This window comes from Erpetoichthys calabaricus, chromosome 2 (genome assembly GCF_900747795.2).
Source record: "Erpetoichthys calabaricus chromosome 2, fErpCal1.3, whole genome shotgun sequence".
Classification (NCBI taxonomy): Eukaryota; Metazoa; Chordata; class Cladistia; order Polypteriformes; family Polypteridae; genus Erpetoichthys; species Erpetoichthys calabaricus.
In genome coordinates, this window is record NC_041395.2 from 81,556,796 (window position 1) to 81,574,057 (window position 17,262).

At 37.1% G+C, this 17,262-nt stretch overlaps 1 protein-coding gene across 1 annotated transcript in view; it reads left to right on the forward strand.

Annotated features, from left to right (window-relative positions):
- Positions 1-17,262, forward strand: part of tdrkh (tudor and KH domain containing) — a 46,589-nt gene that overhangs the window by 10,188 nt on the left and 19,139 nt on the right. Inside the window, exons 5-6 of the mRNA XM_028793978.2 lie at positions 1,802-1,947; positions 11,365-11,674. Of these exons, the coding sequence (XP_028649811.1) occupies positions 1,802-1,947; positions 11,365-11,674 (456 nt within the window). The remainder of the gene's footprint in view (positions 1-1,801; positions 1,948-11,364; positions 11,675-17,262) is intronic.

Here is a 17,262-nt window from a genome sequence, read left to right on the forward strand (position 1 = left end):
AGATTTAGAATTTGTTGAAAATTCTACAGTCAAAACTGTATTTCATACAAAATGAGAGATACAATTATTATTTCCTCTCCTTTTTGATTTTGTATTTTTTGGCTTATCTAATGACTTTCACCACAGCATGCCTATTGATTAGAGTAACTTCTTTCATTCTAAGGGGAAATTTAGATGCATAAAGCCATAGAAACTTCATAAAACCAAAGATACAGATGGAACAAACAAGAAAATAAATAGATAAATCTATGCTATATAAATAAAAAGATGGCGGCACGGTGGCGCAGTGGGTAGCGCTGCTGCCTCGCAGTTGGGAGACCTGGGGACCTGGGTTCGCTTCCCGGGTCCTCCCTGCGTGGAGTTTGCATGTTCTCCCCGTGTCTGCGTGGGTTTCCTCCGGGCGCTCCGGTTTCCTCCCACAGTCCAAAGACATGCAGGTTAGGTGGATTGGCGATTCTAAATTGGCCCTAGTGTGTGCTTGGTGTGTTTGTGTATGTCCTGCGGTGGGTTGGCACCCAGCCCAGGATTGTTTCCTGCCTTGTGCCCTGTGTTGGCTGGGATTGGCTCCAGCAGACCCCCGTGACCCTGTGTTCGGATTCAGCGGGTTGGAAAAATGGATGGATGGATAAATAAAAAGATTAGCAAAATCATGCAATGTTTTCACATGATGTTTTAATGCAGTGCTCATTTGTCTTCAAAATCATGTCATGTAGTATACATCTATATATCATTTTTTTCATCTTCATAGGAAGAATTCAACGATACTCTCATGTCAATACAACCAATTTAAACCGCGTTCGGCAAATAAAATACCTTATAAATGCCCACTGCAAAGAACAATAGTCGTTCAGTTGTGTGTTAGGAGTCAAAAAATAAAGCCTATGTAATGGGGTACACATTGTAAAACTGCATAAACATTCAATTTTCAGCAAAATCATGACTGGTGATAATATGCCAAGGGAATACAACTTCTCCTGCATGAAGTTAAATACTGGCGATACTTCAGCATGTAGATTACCATGGATCTTGCGTAGACGTCAATTTTCAATAGTTTTAACATTTGCAATAACTTTAAATAAATCTCGGGGCCAGAGTTTTGACCATATTAGAATATACCCATGGACCAAGAGCAAGCGAACCCCGCACCCCAATAAAGTAGTAAGTAAATGTATATTGTGCAGAAATTGCAAAATGAACTGAAAAGAGTATAACCATTTAGTTTGGAACGTAGGGAGGAAGCATTAAATTGCCAGATAATAGCAGCCAGAAAATATCCCTAGAGTTGCTTCTTAGCACAATGTAGAGAAATGAGCCTATGGCTGAAAGTGCTCTAAGACATCATCTCATGGAGGGGATTTTTCCTCTTTTGCCACCATCCTCTTTTTCACAACAACTTCCTGTGTTATTCAGTTGTAAACATTTTTAACATTAATTCAACATTCATTACATTTGAGAAGAGAGCTTTTTTTAAACTGCTGAAGAAAGTGTGTTGCTAATCCAACAAAAGCATACTGCCATATTATATTTCTTTATTGCTGCATGTCTTGTTTTGATGCATTAAAAATGTTTGAAAAGTTTACATTTTTATTTCTGGTCTGTAGTGCATCACCACATGAAACAGTCATGTTTTTCTTGCTATACAGTAGTTCATATAATGACTAGTTAAATTCCTAGTAAAGCATTGCCTACAGGTTTAAGCCTCCAAGTATAAATGTACTTAAGCCCATTCAAGAACAGAAATGCAGAACTAGATTTTTGTAAACATCTAAGGTTTAAGATCCTTTTATTTTCTTCATGCAAGGTCGTGGAGGAGAAACCATTAAAACTCTCTGCCATATCTCAGGAGCTGAAATCAGGTGTCCTAAACGCAGTAAAAGCAATCATGCAGAGAATGAAGTAAGCCTCATCACCATAACAGGGACCAGAAGTGAAGTGGATGCTGCTAAGGTGGGTGTTGGTTTTTTTTTTTTTTTAATTATAAACCAGTCTATCTGAGCAGTGGAAAAAAATATTACCCCTTGTACAATTTCCAATTGGTAGTATTTAAATGAAAGATCCATTTCTAATCTGAATGTTATTTATTTCATCAAGCCATTTACAAACAAAGGAAATTTTCTAATTCTGTGTTTAACTGATGTTACTGTTTCATTCATAGAAAATGATGCAGTTTGTTATGTTGGTGGAAGGAAACTCTATCGTAGAATCTTCCATAAATTGTCAAATAAGTTAAGATCTGGAGACTTGAGGAAGTAGTGGTGTATGGTTTACATGATGATTGCCAGCCATTCTTTAATCTGTCATGTTCTCATATGGGAGGCATTGTAATCTGTCATAGTACTTCATGCCGGGATAATTGCAATTATCTCTGAATTGCTTTGCATTAACTGGAATTTACCTTGCTTTCATAAATTAATCGATGGATCTAAACCATTACAGGAAAATGTACCCTAAAAAATAACAGCCAACAAGTGCCTCTTGCTGTTAGACACAAGCACTTGACCCTGTAAGCTACTTTGGGGAAGAATATATACAGAAAACACAACATTCAGTGATATTTTGTAGCCTTGGCATTTTTCGGCAAATAACCTAAGCAGGCTTGATTTTTTTTTTTTTTTTAATTTATTTTAATTAGAAACTGATAACATTCCATACAATCAAGCCAAATTTAAAAAATCAATGCAATATTTGACCACCACCCAAGAGAAAGGGAGAGGAGCCAACAACCAAAGCTTCTCTATTAAACTGGCAAGAAAAGAAGTGTATCCTTTTCCCCAAAATTGAAGTTTATTCTAAAATGTTATTGATTAGATCCTGCCATGTTCTGAACAGATCCTCTAAGTCAGAATTACATTTTTTTTTCCCAATTTCAAATAGTGTAGGACAGTTCTTCCCAAATTCGATCCTGGGGACCCACTGTGGCTGCAGGTTTTTGATGCAACTAACTTCTGTTTTTAATTGGACTCCTGGGCTAATTAAGTGAACTGTTCTTTCCCAACTTCTGTGTTTTGGGAACAATGTATAAATTAGAAAACTAAGTTTGGTTAAAAAATATATTAAAATGTAACAAGTGGTTATTATGGGAATAATGTATTTTTTTCATTTTAACAATATTTTCATCTTGATTTTCAGTCTGCTTTTCCAGGTGTTGTAATTGTTTAATTAATCCATTATTTACTAATTAGTGGGTCTGACGCTAAAGTAGTTGCAGCCTTCTATTATTCAGTGTTGTTTGCCTGCTCTGTTCATTTTTACTTATCATTAAAAAGATACAATGAAGGGGGGAAAACTGCACAGAGAAAGGGCAAAATATAATGAAATCCTCAAAATAGAGTTAAGCATTTAAATCTATAGCAAAAGCAGAAATATTTCTAAATGTCTTATAAATGTAAAAATCATGTTACTGTGCTTTTCTGAATATAGAATAAGAGAAAAAGAAATACCAGCTAATTAATTGAGATCAGTGTTATCAGGTGTTGTCATTGATTATGAATCTGGTTAAAACAAAATTCTGTAGCCACAGTGGGTCTCTAGGACCAAGTTTGGGAAGCAGTGGTATAGAAGATTGGTTACCCACTGAGTGGCGGGGTGTGATTCTTCCAGTTGAGCAAGATAAGTCTGTGTGCTAGTAGTGTAGTAAAGGAAATTACAGTTTGTTTGTCCTTCTCCACTTTAAGGCCATCTGGGATTGCACCAAACACAGCTGTTAGTGGGTTAGGAGTGATTGTGACACCAAGACTGCCTGATAGGCATGCAAAGATTTTTGTCCAAAATGTTGTTAATTTGGTGCACGACCTGAACATGTGGCCCAGTGAGGCTGGAGCTAGATTTCAATGTTCAGAGATTGAATTTTGTCCTGGAAGCATTTTGAACAATTTTAAACAAGATAAATGTGCTCAATAAAAGATTTAAAGTTGAATGACTGAATGGTTTACACATATGGAGCTCAAATGTATTCTGTGCATGGCTGTCTTCTATTCCTTTTCTGAAATATTGAGTAACAGATCTTTTCTCCAATGTACTCTGGAATTTTTAAAAGGAAGATACTTCAAAATATTTCTATAAATTGTCGAGATGCTATCTGAGTCTTCAAAACTGATCAGTAATTCTTCTGGAATAGAACAAGGTGGAATGTGAGTAAAATTGGGCAGGTTCTGTTTAGCAAAGTTTGTAACTTGAAAGCAGTGGAGGAACTGAGTTGATGAGAAGTTGTATTTGAAGCATAATTTGTAGGATGCAAAGACATTATTTATGTACAATATCTAAGTCAGAGATGGGCAAAGTCAGTCCTGGAGGGCTGCAGTGGCTGCAGGTTTTTGTTCCAACTCACTTTCTTAATTAGAAAACAATCCTTGCCAATAATTTAATTTCATAGCTTATTAGTGCTTTAACTGTTCCATGTCAAGTCATTCTCATATCCTAGATTTTGTTTCCCCCTCTAAGCATATCATCCAAATGATGTGTAGTCTAAAATGGATGAGTAATTCTCAGTCCTTCACTTTTTCTCTTCCCTTTCCTTCCAAGTATTTAATTAAATCAAACACTTCACAATAAATACAGGTGTAAATGAAAACAAACTAAAAGAAGAAATGCTAGTTACTTTGTCATTTACATTTTATTGCTAATAAGGAGCAATTTAAAAAACAAAAGACATCTGTTTAAGACTAAAATAAGCAATACGCGTTCAAAATCTTAACGAGCGAGACAATTCAAATGACACAAAAGTGTTATTTGAGCAATAAGAGCTTCATATTAAGCATTTGGTTTGGATCAAAAACCTACAGCCTTCCAGGAACGACTTCACTCAGCCCTGCTCTAAGTGTTTTAATCCTGGACATTTTTTTGACATTTTGTTAGGAATAGTTTTTATGTTTGAAATGGTGGAAAAAGGTGGTTGTTATTTAGAGGTGCAACAGATAAAAGCCTTTCTCTCTTAAAGTGCTTCTTACATTGGTTCCATATTCTGAGAGAATGAAGGGTAATAAGGAGTTTTAGTGTAATGATGGTAGTTTGTATTAACTGGGGCCCAGAGCAGGGAATGTAAAGAAGCATTGCAATATTTCTATTGCAGACTAGGCCTGTGGATATTCATCAATTTGTGTTGATGTCCAGGGGCCTCATGTATAAACGGTGCGTACGCACAGAAATGTTGCGTACGAACGTTTCCACGCTCAAATTGCGATGCTTTACGCCAAGTTTAGGTTTTATACCACGCACATTTCCACGGTACCTCATACCCTGGCGTACGCAATTTCTCCACTCGGTTTTGCAGACTGGCGGCACCCAGCGTCAAAGCAGTGCTACTGTTCCTGTGTGGTCACCCTTTCTTTCTTAGATCCACATTCCTGACGCGGCTTTATAAATACACTGAAACTAACTGCATATTGTTTATTAGTGTAGTGCATCTGATTGTAATTAACCTGCAGTAATATAATGGTCCAGGGAATAGCCATAGTATTCCAAATACCATAACTGCTTTAGCATTGTTACTCTCACTGCATCTTCTTTCAGCTGCTCCCGTTAAGGGTTGCCACAGCAGATCATCTTCTTCCATATTACTCTCACTGCACCACTCTGAGTATTTATATCACTGTATCTGAGTGGGGAATCACAGTAGCAGCTAATTGGAAAGAGAATTATCGGTATACAGCATGAAGCAGACGCTGCCTGAGCCACGGCAAAACGTTTCAGAGACTTTCCTGTGCGGACTTCGCGGTTTAGGAAAAGTTTCATCCCAAGAACTATAAACGCACTCAATCAGTCCATCAAGTGCTCCTTGTAGAACTGTTTGTACTTATAAGTACAATTACCTCACTGTAAACTTGCACTACAGTTATTATATTGCACAACCTGCGCCACTTTATAAAGCGCTTATTTACATATGATGACGATATTATTTTTAAGATGAAATGCAGCAAAATATGTTGATTATATTATACAGATAAAACTTTAACTTCATTTAAATAATCAGTATTGTTAATAATTAAAAATGTGAGGACACAGTGCCGCAGTGCTAGCTAGTTCAGGGATTTTTCCTGCATTGCGTTGTATTCTTACTGGTGCTGATGCGACACTGGAAGGATAGACAGATTGAAATATCTTCGTAGTACATGTTTAATTATTCTATGTTCCTTAAAAGTTTTGAAGAATCTGCGTTCTAAGCTTACAAATGGCTTCACGTCTATTACAGAGCTGATTGTGTGGCAATTGGGTATTTGGAGAAAGAAAAGTAAGGACAGGAATTGGAGGTTAGTACTTTTGAAAGAGACAGTACTTCTGTAATAAATTATTTCATCGAAGGTCGTGCATGGCGCAGCAAGCCTCTTGCATGAGACATGAACAGGCACTGCACCACCGTGTTCCCATGTTTAATAACATGCTTTAACTCCTCTCATCATGAAAAAGATATCACGTATACATCTCAGTATTTTAATTATTCAGAGAGCTGTAATATCACGAATGTGGATTATGTGTCCTTTCGGAGAAAAAGAAAGCCCGTTTAAGAAGCAGGTAGTGATTCACACACACAGAGCACATAGAAGATCCAATACAGAACAAAGCATTTAACGTGCTACTTTAGTGACAATGGGATTTGAGAAACTAGTAAATTAAACGATTTTAAGATGAAGTTTATGATGTTCTACTTTAATGGCAAAATAAACTACGTGAAACTACATGATTAAAGTGGAAATTTCGAGATTAAAGTTGACATTTCCTGCTTTTTTTCCCCACTGTGTGCCTATTTTTTTTTTGTCTGTACCCTAATAAGCTTTCATATGACACTCAGACGGTGGGCTACGACTCGCCTTTTCACGGCGACTTTGATATGTGATTTCTTTTTTATTTCGGGCACTGTGCGACTTTGTGAACTTGAGCTTTCGAGTTTCTCCGACACGCTATGTCACTCGATCAACTTCCTTTTGTTGATTATACCACTGTTTAAACCAACAAATAGTAAGTTTTTCCTTTGCCTCCACTTGGTATTCGCTGAAATTCTTATATTTTCCCCCGTGCTTTTCCCATTGTCTTTTCACAGAAGGCTATTTATATTGATTTGCATATTCAAAGAGGTGTAATTCTGGGTGGCGTTGGGGCGGGACAGAAGGCACGTGCACGTGTGTTACTTTTCACGCTGATCGGGATTTGTGTAGCAGAAGAACGTGTAAGTTTGCGTACGTACAGATTCCTGCATCTGGATTTTTCTGTGCGTACACACATTCCCGCTTTTGTGCTTACGCCATGTTATAGTGCGAGTTCTATGCACGGCGTTATTCAAGAGGCCCCAGGTCTTTATATCTTGTATATTTGCCACCCAGTAATAAAATTGAAAGCTGGGTAGTGTCATACCCCTTTCTGCTTTAGGTTATTGTAGAGTCACCCATTGGATGTATGGTGTTTCGATTTTCAAATAAATGAAGTTATGATTGAGTCTAATTTCTTAAAATTATTGGTTAATGTATATGGTGATGCTTTGAAATAGGAAGAGCAGCTTGGGAAGGATGGGCATCTTAACAATGTTGATTCTCCTTGCTAACAAAAAGTGAAGGGTAGACCATCTAGTCACATCTTGTTTAATTTTTTTCCATGCAGACAGCAACATTTTGTTGAAAAATAGTTTTATATTTACCTGTATTATTTACCCCTAGTAGCAGGCTTGCTTTAATAAAGAAATTTATGCAATATATTCATAACTCAAGGATTGTAGTAGACAAATTTGTTTGTTTATACAGATGTAAAACAATATACGAAAAAAAGTAAATCTAAAGAGGGCACATGATTATTTTACCTTTTGCATTTTGTGCAATGAATTGCGCAGTGAAACATTTATTTGTCGCTGGATTTTAACTGCTTTTTGTTAGACTTCTAATCTATTATCTAGGTAAGTAAGTTACTCTCTTTTTCTGGTTCAAACGTTTCCTGGTGTCTGTGTACTTTAATGTAGCTGGTGTTTCCTCTCTTGTAGCTTCACTGTGAGGGTGTGCAGGTTTGTATGTGGCATTGCATAGTTTGAAGTTGTTACAACCCACCAGGTGCAAGTCTGTAAGAAATTAATCATACTCTAGTGATTTTAGCTTTTCTATTGAAATTGCAGGAAGAAACTAATAAACCTGCATATTTAAGCAACACACGTTATTAGTTTCAGCTCATTTCCAGCAACCAGAACTACACATGCTCATATGTTATCTGACTTTACCCTGACTATAAGGTTATAAACTCTATTAGCCTCCAAACAATAGTTGCTGTTCTCTCAAGGGGCTTCGAGCTAATGCTTTCTCGTGAGCTCTGCAGAGCTCATGAATAAATTTCATTTAGCAGAGAGCATACTTAGATTACTTTGTTAATCCTAAGGGGAAAATCACATACTCTAGCAGCAGCATACTGATAAAGAAACAATATTAAATTAAAGAGTGATAAAAAAAAATGCAGGTAAAACAGACAATAACTTTGTATAATGTTAACATTTACAACATCCACCTCATCTTGCTCTAGCCTCCCTATTGCACCATGCCATACACCTCTTTAAAGCAATAAGGAGGCTGGGAGGGCCTCCGTGAAATCCCGATCACTTCAAAGCAATAAGGGGGGGGGATTCCCTGTGAAGTCCAGAGCACGTGGAAGCAATACGGGCACAGAGGGCGATCACATGTACTCCCGACTGTGTTACACTTGGTACTGCAATGAAGTAAGGGGGTAAGGTTTAGAGAGAGCCTAACATTTACTTCAGTGTACTGAAAATACCAAAATGCTGTTAACTTACCATTTTTAAGTTTAGGTATTCGGTACTTTTCCAGTATCAGTAAACCATGTAACGCTGCACTAGATTATAAAAGAAGTTTACAGTTTCTCCTTGGCATCTTGGGCCACAGGAGTTAAAACATTTAACTCTTTTAGGGCTAATTTTTTTTTCTTTTCTCCCAGGGCTGAATATTTTTCCAAAAACTCACTTTTTTTTTTTTTTTAAAAAGAAAAAGAACACAAAGCAATGGTTTAACACATCAACTCAACAAAAAATATTTATTTTTGACAAATGTTACTGTCTTGCATGTTGTATGAGCCTGCATAGTATATGATTTCACATACATATCACATACATGTTACACAGCAAAGTCCTTGAAAGTACAGGTGCTGATCATAAAATTAGAATATCATGACAAAGTTGATTTATTTCAGTAATTCCATTCAAAAAGTGAAATTTGTATATTAAATTCATTCATTACACACAGACTGATGTATTTCAAATGTTTATTTCTTTTAATGTTGATGATTATAACTGACAACTAATGAAAGTCCCAAATTCAGTGTCTTCACTGTCATGATCTGTTACTTTCAGGCAGAAACCAGCGTTTGCTTCTGCCAGTACAAAGTACTTTATGCCATACTTTGTGGGCTTGTCTGACATATACTGGTGGGGGGAAAAAAAGGTGTCCTTTGTATTTTATCATAGATTCATCCACAGACGAATCATGGCCGGGCTGATAAAATTATTTTTATGTTGGTTCCACAATGTTAAGCAGGGGCTGAACTTTATATATGGGGTTATAGTCTGGCTCACCCCTTGGGATTTGCTTCTGGTTATCACAGAAGTGAAGAAAACTTTGCAGGAGCACGTACCTATCACGTGGTATAACCTGTCCAAAGCCACCAGGGGACAAAGCACGTTTGGACCAATGCTCCCTGAAGTTATATCGCCAATCTAGTCCCATCTCTGTTTGTAATGCCACAAAGCCCTTCATCTCGTCTCTTGTTGTGGGTTTCCACTTTGAAAAACAAGAATGCGGTGCAAGCACAGCCCGCAGTTCAAAAAATTGCTCTGCATACCTGTTTGTCTCGTCTGACAGTAGCTGAAAAGCAGCATCAGGAAAGAACAGTCTGTAGTAGTCCAGCGGCTGGTAATCTGTTCTGTCCAACAGCAAGCCATGTCATCTTGTGAACTCCAGTAGCCAGTTTGGCTCCCACAGATCAATGTCTAGATAGTCCTGCCACACAAACCTTGCCGTAGGTACATCAGCTGCGCGAATGCACTCAGGTGGCAGCCGATCAGCTGGGGCGGCATCGGCTGGTGTCTGATCAGCTGATGACAGTTTTTCACTCTACCTGGCTTCATGCGTTTGAGCAAAGTGCTTCTGTCTGCTATGATATCTTCCTGTCATTTTGACTATTGCATCAATATATGGTATAACAACAGAAAATACAGTTTAGATACATGTTGTGGTCTGTGGGTGTGCAGCATGTTAAAATGCTGTGGCTATATTCTGGCAAGGCATTTTTGCATTTTCAGTTAGTCAGTAATGTTCCTTAAGTTTTTTGTTTAGATTTGTAGTCAGAAGGTAGGTGCTGTGCAGTCTCGTCCTGCTTCTATCGGTGTCATTAGGCAGATATGTTGCTTCGGGTGTTTGAGTACTAATATCTGAAACTCCTGTGGCTCTTCATTGTCGGCTCTCTTAATTGCAGTCTTGTTCACCTTATTTTGATGGAGGGTGACACATCATTTATGTCGAATGTATATTTTGCAGTTTATATTTTCACGAACAAAGCTCACCTATTCTTTCAGCCTTACATCTACTCTGAAACTGCTGTTGTAAGTGAACAACAGAGAATACACACGGTGCCTGTGACGGTGTAACATTCACTTTTACCTCTAGTGCTCTGATGTCTTTAGAAGCCTATGTATAACTTAGATAGGGGGTTTTCTCTTGCAACAGATTGTTTTTAACACATGCCGTGTACTTTCTGTACATGGCAACACATGTTTAATAGGGATCTGTTTTAGGAGACTTTAACTGTAGACAGCTTATCATAATTTGAAGTTCGCTCTCTGTCGGAACAAGTTAACGAGATCCTCATTGTTCTTTGCAGTTTAAAATCAGTGCCCTTACTTTGAGCATTGCCTTTATGGAGCTTTGGATTTATTTAGAAATTTGACACTTGGTGACCTGTCTAATTGTTACCACCCAGTTATAAGCAAAATTCACACATGGTTGTAACCTGACGTAAATACAGTATATATTTTAAGCTTGGCTCACCGTGACTTATTGCTTACTTATCTCAATTTCCAAATAATGAAGCTTTAATATAATTACTATTGTTTTTTCAAGAGCTTCCTTTAGTTTTAGTCTCATTTACACTTGAAGGTAATAAATTATTCATTATGTTTGATTCTCTTTTTGCAGGCTTTCACTAAAGTTCAGACAAAAATGTGTTTTGTAAATATCACCAGATTTTTAGAGAAAATGATTACCAATGTATTTTAACTGTGGCATTGTCTTAATCCAACAAAACCATTGATGGAAGAAATATTTAGCGTGTTTGTAAAATTTTAAACATTGTTTTGCATATGAGTGTCTAAATGCATAGTATTTTGATTAGGAACTTGTCATGGAGAAAGTATCAGAGCATGAAACAATGAAGAGGAAAATTGCTCAGTCGGTTGCTATGCGTCAACAGAGGAAGCCCCAAGATGTCTTAAACCATAGAAATACACCAAACAGCACTGTGGATTGGAAAACTGAAAATCTGCAAATGAGCATAACCTTCAAGGAGAACAATGAGAATAAACAGGAGAACAAACTGCTAAAGCAGATTTCAGAATGTATGATTCCAAGTAGTAGAGCTCTGAACAACGGGACTGAGTTGCCAGAAGATGTTCCAGTGAGTCCACATATTGAAAAATTTGAAAGTAAGTAGCTAAAATATGTTAACATAAGATTTAATAGTTAAAATATTTTACCAATATATGAAATTAAGTGTCATTCCCATCACTTTTCATGTATGATTGATAGTTGACGTTTTTATTAGATAATATAAAGTGTATTTTGTTTAGTGAGGAATTGTAGAAACTGTAAGTAACCAGCTTAAAATCATTTTATTAAGTATTTTAGGGCAGCAAAATTGAAGTGTAGCATGTTTTAATAGTTTGAGCCTTCAATTTGTCTTCCTTTTTGTTGTTGTTGTCTTGTTGATTATAGTTCAGCCAAAATGTTATTTAAGCAAGTAATATTTATAATTGACATTGTTCGAACCTCTTCAGATGTTTGTTGTGCCGAGTTTGCATGTTCTCTCTGTGTTTACAATAGACTCCTCAAATTTAACTGGCATTTCTAAAAATGCCCAGTGTGGGTGTGTGTACATGAGTGTTCCATTCAGGGTTAACTCTAGCCTTGCCTTGATGCCACTGGTGTAAGGCCTGGATCCCTGTGTTTCTACACTGTACCAGAAAAATTGGTTTAGAAAATTCATGGGTGAATAAATGATATCCCATTGGGAAATGAAAGAATTAGCACATTGTTCTTGGTCTGTTTAAAGCAGATAAGAAGCCTTTTGTTTTTGTCAAGAGTATTGTGTATTTGCCTAAATCTCTTTTTAAATCCCACTTAAAAATTGATAGAGAAGCAAATGTAAGTGATTCGGGTTGAAACACCAGTATTCAAAAGGTTTGAACATGCATAATTTGTGAGGCAATCTAACTAGGACAAGTAAAGTGTTATGTATATAAAGTTTAATATCTGGTAGTTCTCCAAGCTCGGATTATATTGCTTTCTTGAATTGAGATGTAACAAAACAAAAATCTTTTTGTTTAAAACTGCTTAGGCCAACTATGGGTATACTGCAGTGACCATGAAATGAAAGTGGCAGGAAAGGGGGAAGGCTTAAGAGTGTGTCAGCAAACAGACTTAACAGGTGGCGGATGGAAAATTTAGGTAGAGCGTTTATAAGAGCATGAAGAGGTGCAAAAAAGTCCAAAATACTGATTGTGCGTATTGTGACAAAAGCCACTATACCAGCACTCAATCTGACATAGACAGATGCAGGAGGCACACTGATGAAACAAATGGTTTATTTTATTTTCTTCACCTGGGGCAACACCTGCCCCATTCCCCACATCCACAGCACAGTCCCATAAGCACCATACCACAACAAGTCTTTTTCTTTTTATTCTCTTCTCCTTTTCTATCCCTCCGGCAAGCTTCGTCTTCTTCCTCCAGACTCTGGCTCCCAGAGTGGTGGCTATTGGCTTCTTTTATAGCTCCAGGTGTTTGACAACCTTTTTCTGGTTACAGTTCCAGGTGTGGCAAAAGAGCCGCCCACACAGGCTCAGGAACAATTACAGCCCCCTGCCAGTACTCCTGGATCCCAAAAGGGTTTTAGAGAACTCTATCTCCCATTGAGCCCTGCGGGAATCCGAGGCAACACTACCACGCAGGGGGGCTGCCATCTAGCGTCCTGGGGTAGGTACTGTTCAGTCCCTGCTTGTTCCCCCAGACCATATAAAGAAGAGGTGTCCACTACAGTATCTATAATCCATGTGTAGTTTAGGAACATTATGGTTTTCAACTTAATTATAATAGCAACAGCTCAAGATGTTTTAAAACCATATTGTATTGTAAGCTAAAAAGTAAAAATATGTATTCATTTTTTTAATTTAAAAATTAAATTGAACTTGCTAGCATATTTATATTTGAGGATATTCATTTTTGAATTTAATTGAGATTAAAGCAAGTCAAAGTACCTTATCATTACATTTCTAAATAAATACAAACTATATATAAATGTTTTTAATTGTGGTCAATTACAAAGTGTTTCTCTATTAATACAGGTGGAATCCCATTATAATGGGGAATATGGGGAAAATACGTGTAGTATTGTGACTGGGGCTGCCTGCAATTTGCCATGTCTAATGGCAGTGGTACAAGGACAGCTCTGTAGCTGCTCTGCTGCTATGGCAAAGCAATTGATTACCCTCTGCAGGATTAATGGAAGCGTACCATGCTTGTCTCACAGTGTTTAACATTTAACACTGGGCTTTGATCTGCTCTTTCTCACACTGTCATGATCTGTCTTACCCAGACCGCATCTGCCTCAGCGGTGATTCCAAGCCACTGGTGTTCTTCTAATCTGAAGATGGGAGCTAAAGCAGGACAATCACCTGTGCTGTGGCTCCTAACAACTTCTATTCTGAGTGAAGTCTTGAGACTGTACAAGCCTTCTCTATACATTAATAAAGTACTGTACCTGTATTTTCCTTGAAAACCTGGACTCATCTTTCTGTTTCTCGTGCAACTCTGTGACCCAAGCTTGACAGTACCTGTATAAAAAAACACTTAAACTGCAAAAAAATTCTATTTGAAAATGAGATGTTAAATGTAATTTTTTAAAATAGAAATACAGGCATGAACACAGAATAGTGAGTCATTAGTTGTATTTTTTTATAGAAATACAGGAATGAATACAGAATGAAAACAAGACATTAGATTAAGGCAAAATGCTTTTGCCATGTCATTTTTCTTCATTCCAGAATCAACTTTTTCCAGGATTGTTAATTTTTCTTTCAGCATAAACTGACGCCGTTTCTCACTATTTTTTGTTCATCTCAAAGAAAACTTTAAGAAATGCTATGAAACTCTTAACAGTACAGTATCCGCACTCGACACAACTACCCACGTGGATGCTCGATGGAGCACTGACTCACTAGGGATGGGCAGATCAGTACCACAGTAATCAATACTTCGATACTCAGACTGTGCTCATTTGGCATGGAGTGCCATTCAAAAATATCAATTACTACTTTTTTCAGTAAGATACAGTAACAAGGTTCTTGGAAAGGCATAAAATGTATTAACATACTTCCACGCTCGCATACTAAAATGAACAGATGCGCTGTGACGCAACAGCACCATAAGCCCATGCTCCTTTTACAAGCACAGACTGTACACAAATGGCAAACCGAGAGCATAGCGTTGTATGCTGCTACTTTTTACCGATGGAAAAGAATACAACCACCCGATGTAATATTTGTGAGAATAATCAGCAGTACAGTGGCAAAAGGTGCAGCCCACTTAAACATTTAAAAAGCACACATGCTGTTGAGAAGAGGCTTGTAAAACATCAAAGCAATGCAAATCTGAAGCCCAGCGATTTTAGCTGCAATCAGTGTCAGATAAAGGATGTTGCAGGAGAGTTTTCAAAGAGGCAAGAGTCGGGTAACTCTGCCTCTAGCAGGATTATGTAGAAGGGGGTTTACTGAAGACTTTTTAGTTGAGTAAAACATTTTACTGTTTCCAACTCATTAATACTTATGAAACTTAAAGCCAGTTGTTAGCATAATGGGGAACACATGGGGAATAGTAAAGCATAACTGTAGGAGCATTTTGCCACGGGTTTTGTCCATTTTTTTTCTGATTACAATGAAGGGTTCAGTACAACCAATATACATATATAAGAATGTTAGTCATAACACTATGCAAAATACTTAATAGTTATGCCTAATTTGAAAACTTTCACTGCAAGTAGTTTTTCGTTTAAAAAAAATAAGTGCCTCAGTAAATGTTAATAAAAATATTATTTTTCAAGTTTAATGGATTTAAAAGTACTTTAGTTGCATTAGTAACAACATGTAGTGTAATAAAATATAATTTTTCTACTCAGTTTTGTATTGTTAAAATTGTATTGTGGTCCTGTTTCCTCCCACTGTCCAAAGAAGCGCAGGTTAGGTGGATTGACAATGTTAAATTGGCCCCTGATATATACAAAAAATTTATATTTAACCATTCTAAATGCTATCATCATTTGAAAACAAATTCTTATACTTTTTGAATATTCTCAGTAACAGAAATCTGACACACAAAATACTTGCATCGGTATTGATTTCAAAAACCGTGATATCGCCCATCCCTATGATTCACAATTTGGCTATGTGTATGATGTTGCACCTACAAACTCACTGAGACTGCCATAGACCGGAAACACTGGTCAACAAGCATTTTGCTACTGGGATTCTTTCATCTGTACTGTAACAAATTTCACTTGCTAACTCCAAATCTGAAAACCGTTTTCGTCTAGCACGTCCCATTTTTTAGTTATGATGTTCCAGGTCTTGGACAACTAAGGTGACTGGACAGTAAAGGCGATGTGTTTCAACATTTAAGAAATAAGTTTGGTCTCGAGAAAAGTGAAGCCAAAATTAAGGAAGGTGTTTTTGTTGGCCCTGAAATACATGAACAGATGCTGGACAATGAGTTCAAAAGGAAACTGAAGCCCACTGAATCAGCACCCTCATTCATGCAGGTTGTCCAGAATTTTCTTGACAGTCACAGAGCAGAGAATTATACTGAGCTTGTGGAGAATATGCTGAAAGTATATTAGCTTACAGGAGCCAGAATGTCACTGAAGATGCATTTTTTTTTACATTCTCATCTCGACTTTTTTCCACCAAATCTAAGTGATGCCAGAGATGAGTATGGGAAAAGATTTCATCAAGATATAAAGGTGATGGAAAACTGATATCAAGAAAAATTCACTACGAGCATGATGGGTGACTACTGTTTTTTCTTGCAAAGAGAGACGGATGTGCAGTACAAGTGCAAAAGCAAGTGCCTCCAACATTTTTGGACAAGCTGACCTCACTTTTATATTGAGGTAAATTGACATAAATATGCTTTAACGTGTCTCTGGTATCATCTTCTGGTTTGTTTTCAGAATAAACACATCAAAACAATTTTGGTGGGACATAGTCCAAACTCCAGATATCATGTTGATATATTGATATTCAAAAGTGTCAAAACGTCAATGATGTGTATTTCAAAAACCTGACGTGCTAGCTTAATTCTGATTTCGTATATGAAATCAGCGTAAAAAACTTTAATAAAGAGAAGTTCCCAGAAGCAAACAAAAAGTATTTTTTGTAGACCAGTGAAATTTCGCAGCAAACCTTCTTTCTTTGAGACAACCTGTGGTAGGGTTCTCAAGACACGGAAATTGCAGGAGTGACATTAAGTATTTTTAGCATTGCATCATCTTCAGTGGCCTTTTTTGGTTGAAAAAAGTTTATTATAATGAGATTTACATTTCGTTTAACATGATCTTCTATGAATGTTTGCCTGGGCCCACAAAAAGTATTTGTTATTCTGAAAATTAAGTTACTTTGATATTCGCTATGATGAGATTTAACCTGTATCAATTAATTGCATGCTTAATCAAGGTAGTTCAGAAATGTCCAGTGGGTCCCTGTGAATGTGGCTGCTGTACAGCTTCTTAGCTGTTTAAGCTGCGAAGACTTGTGCCTTTTGAATAAATCCTTCATGTGACACAACTGTTTCATGTGAAGGTAATTTGTAAGAGATGTCAGACCTTGCTAAATGATGTGTCTTAATCATGAATCTGTCTAAATTTAGAGCTCCGATGTGATCCTTTTTGCAAGAAAATGGTAATTAGCTTTTGTTTCGATCATGGATAAAATTCAACTTGTACACTCATCAGTTGTAGTCTGCC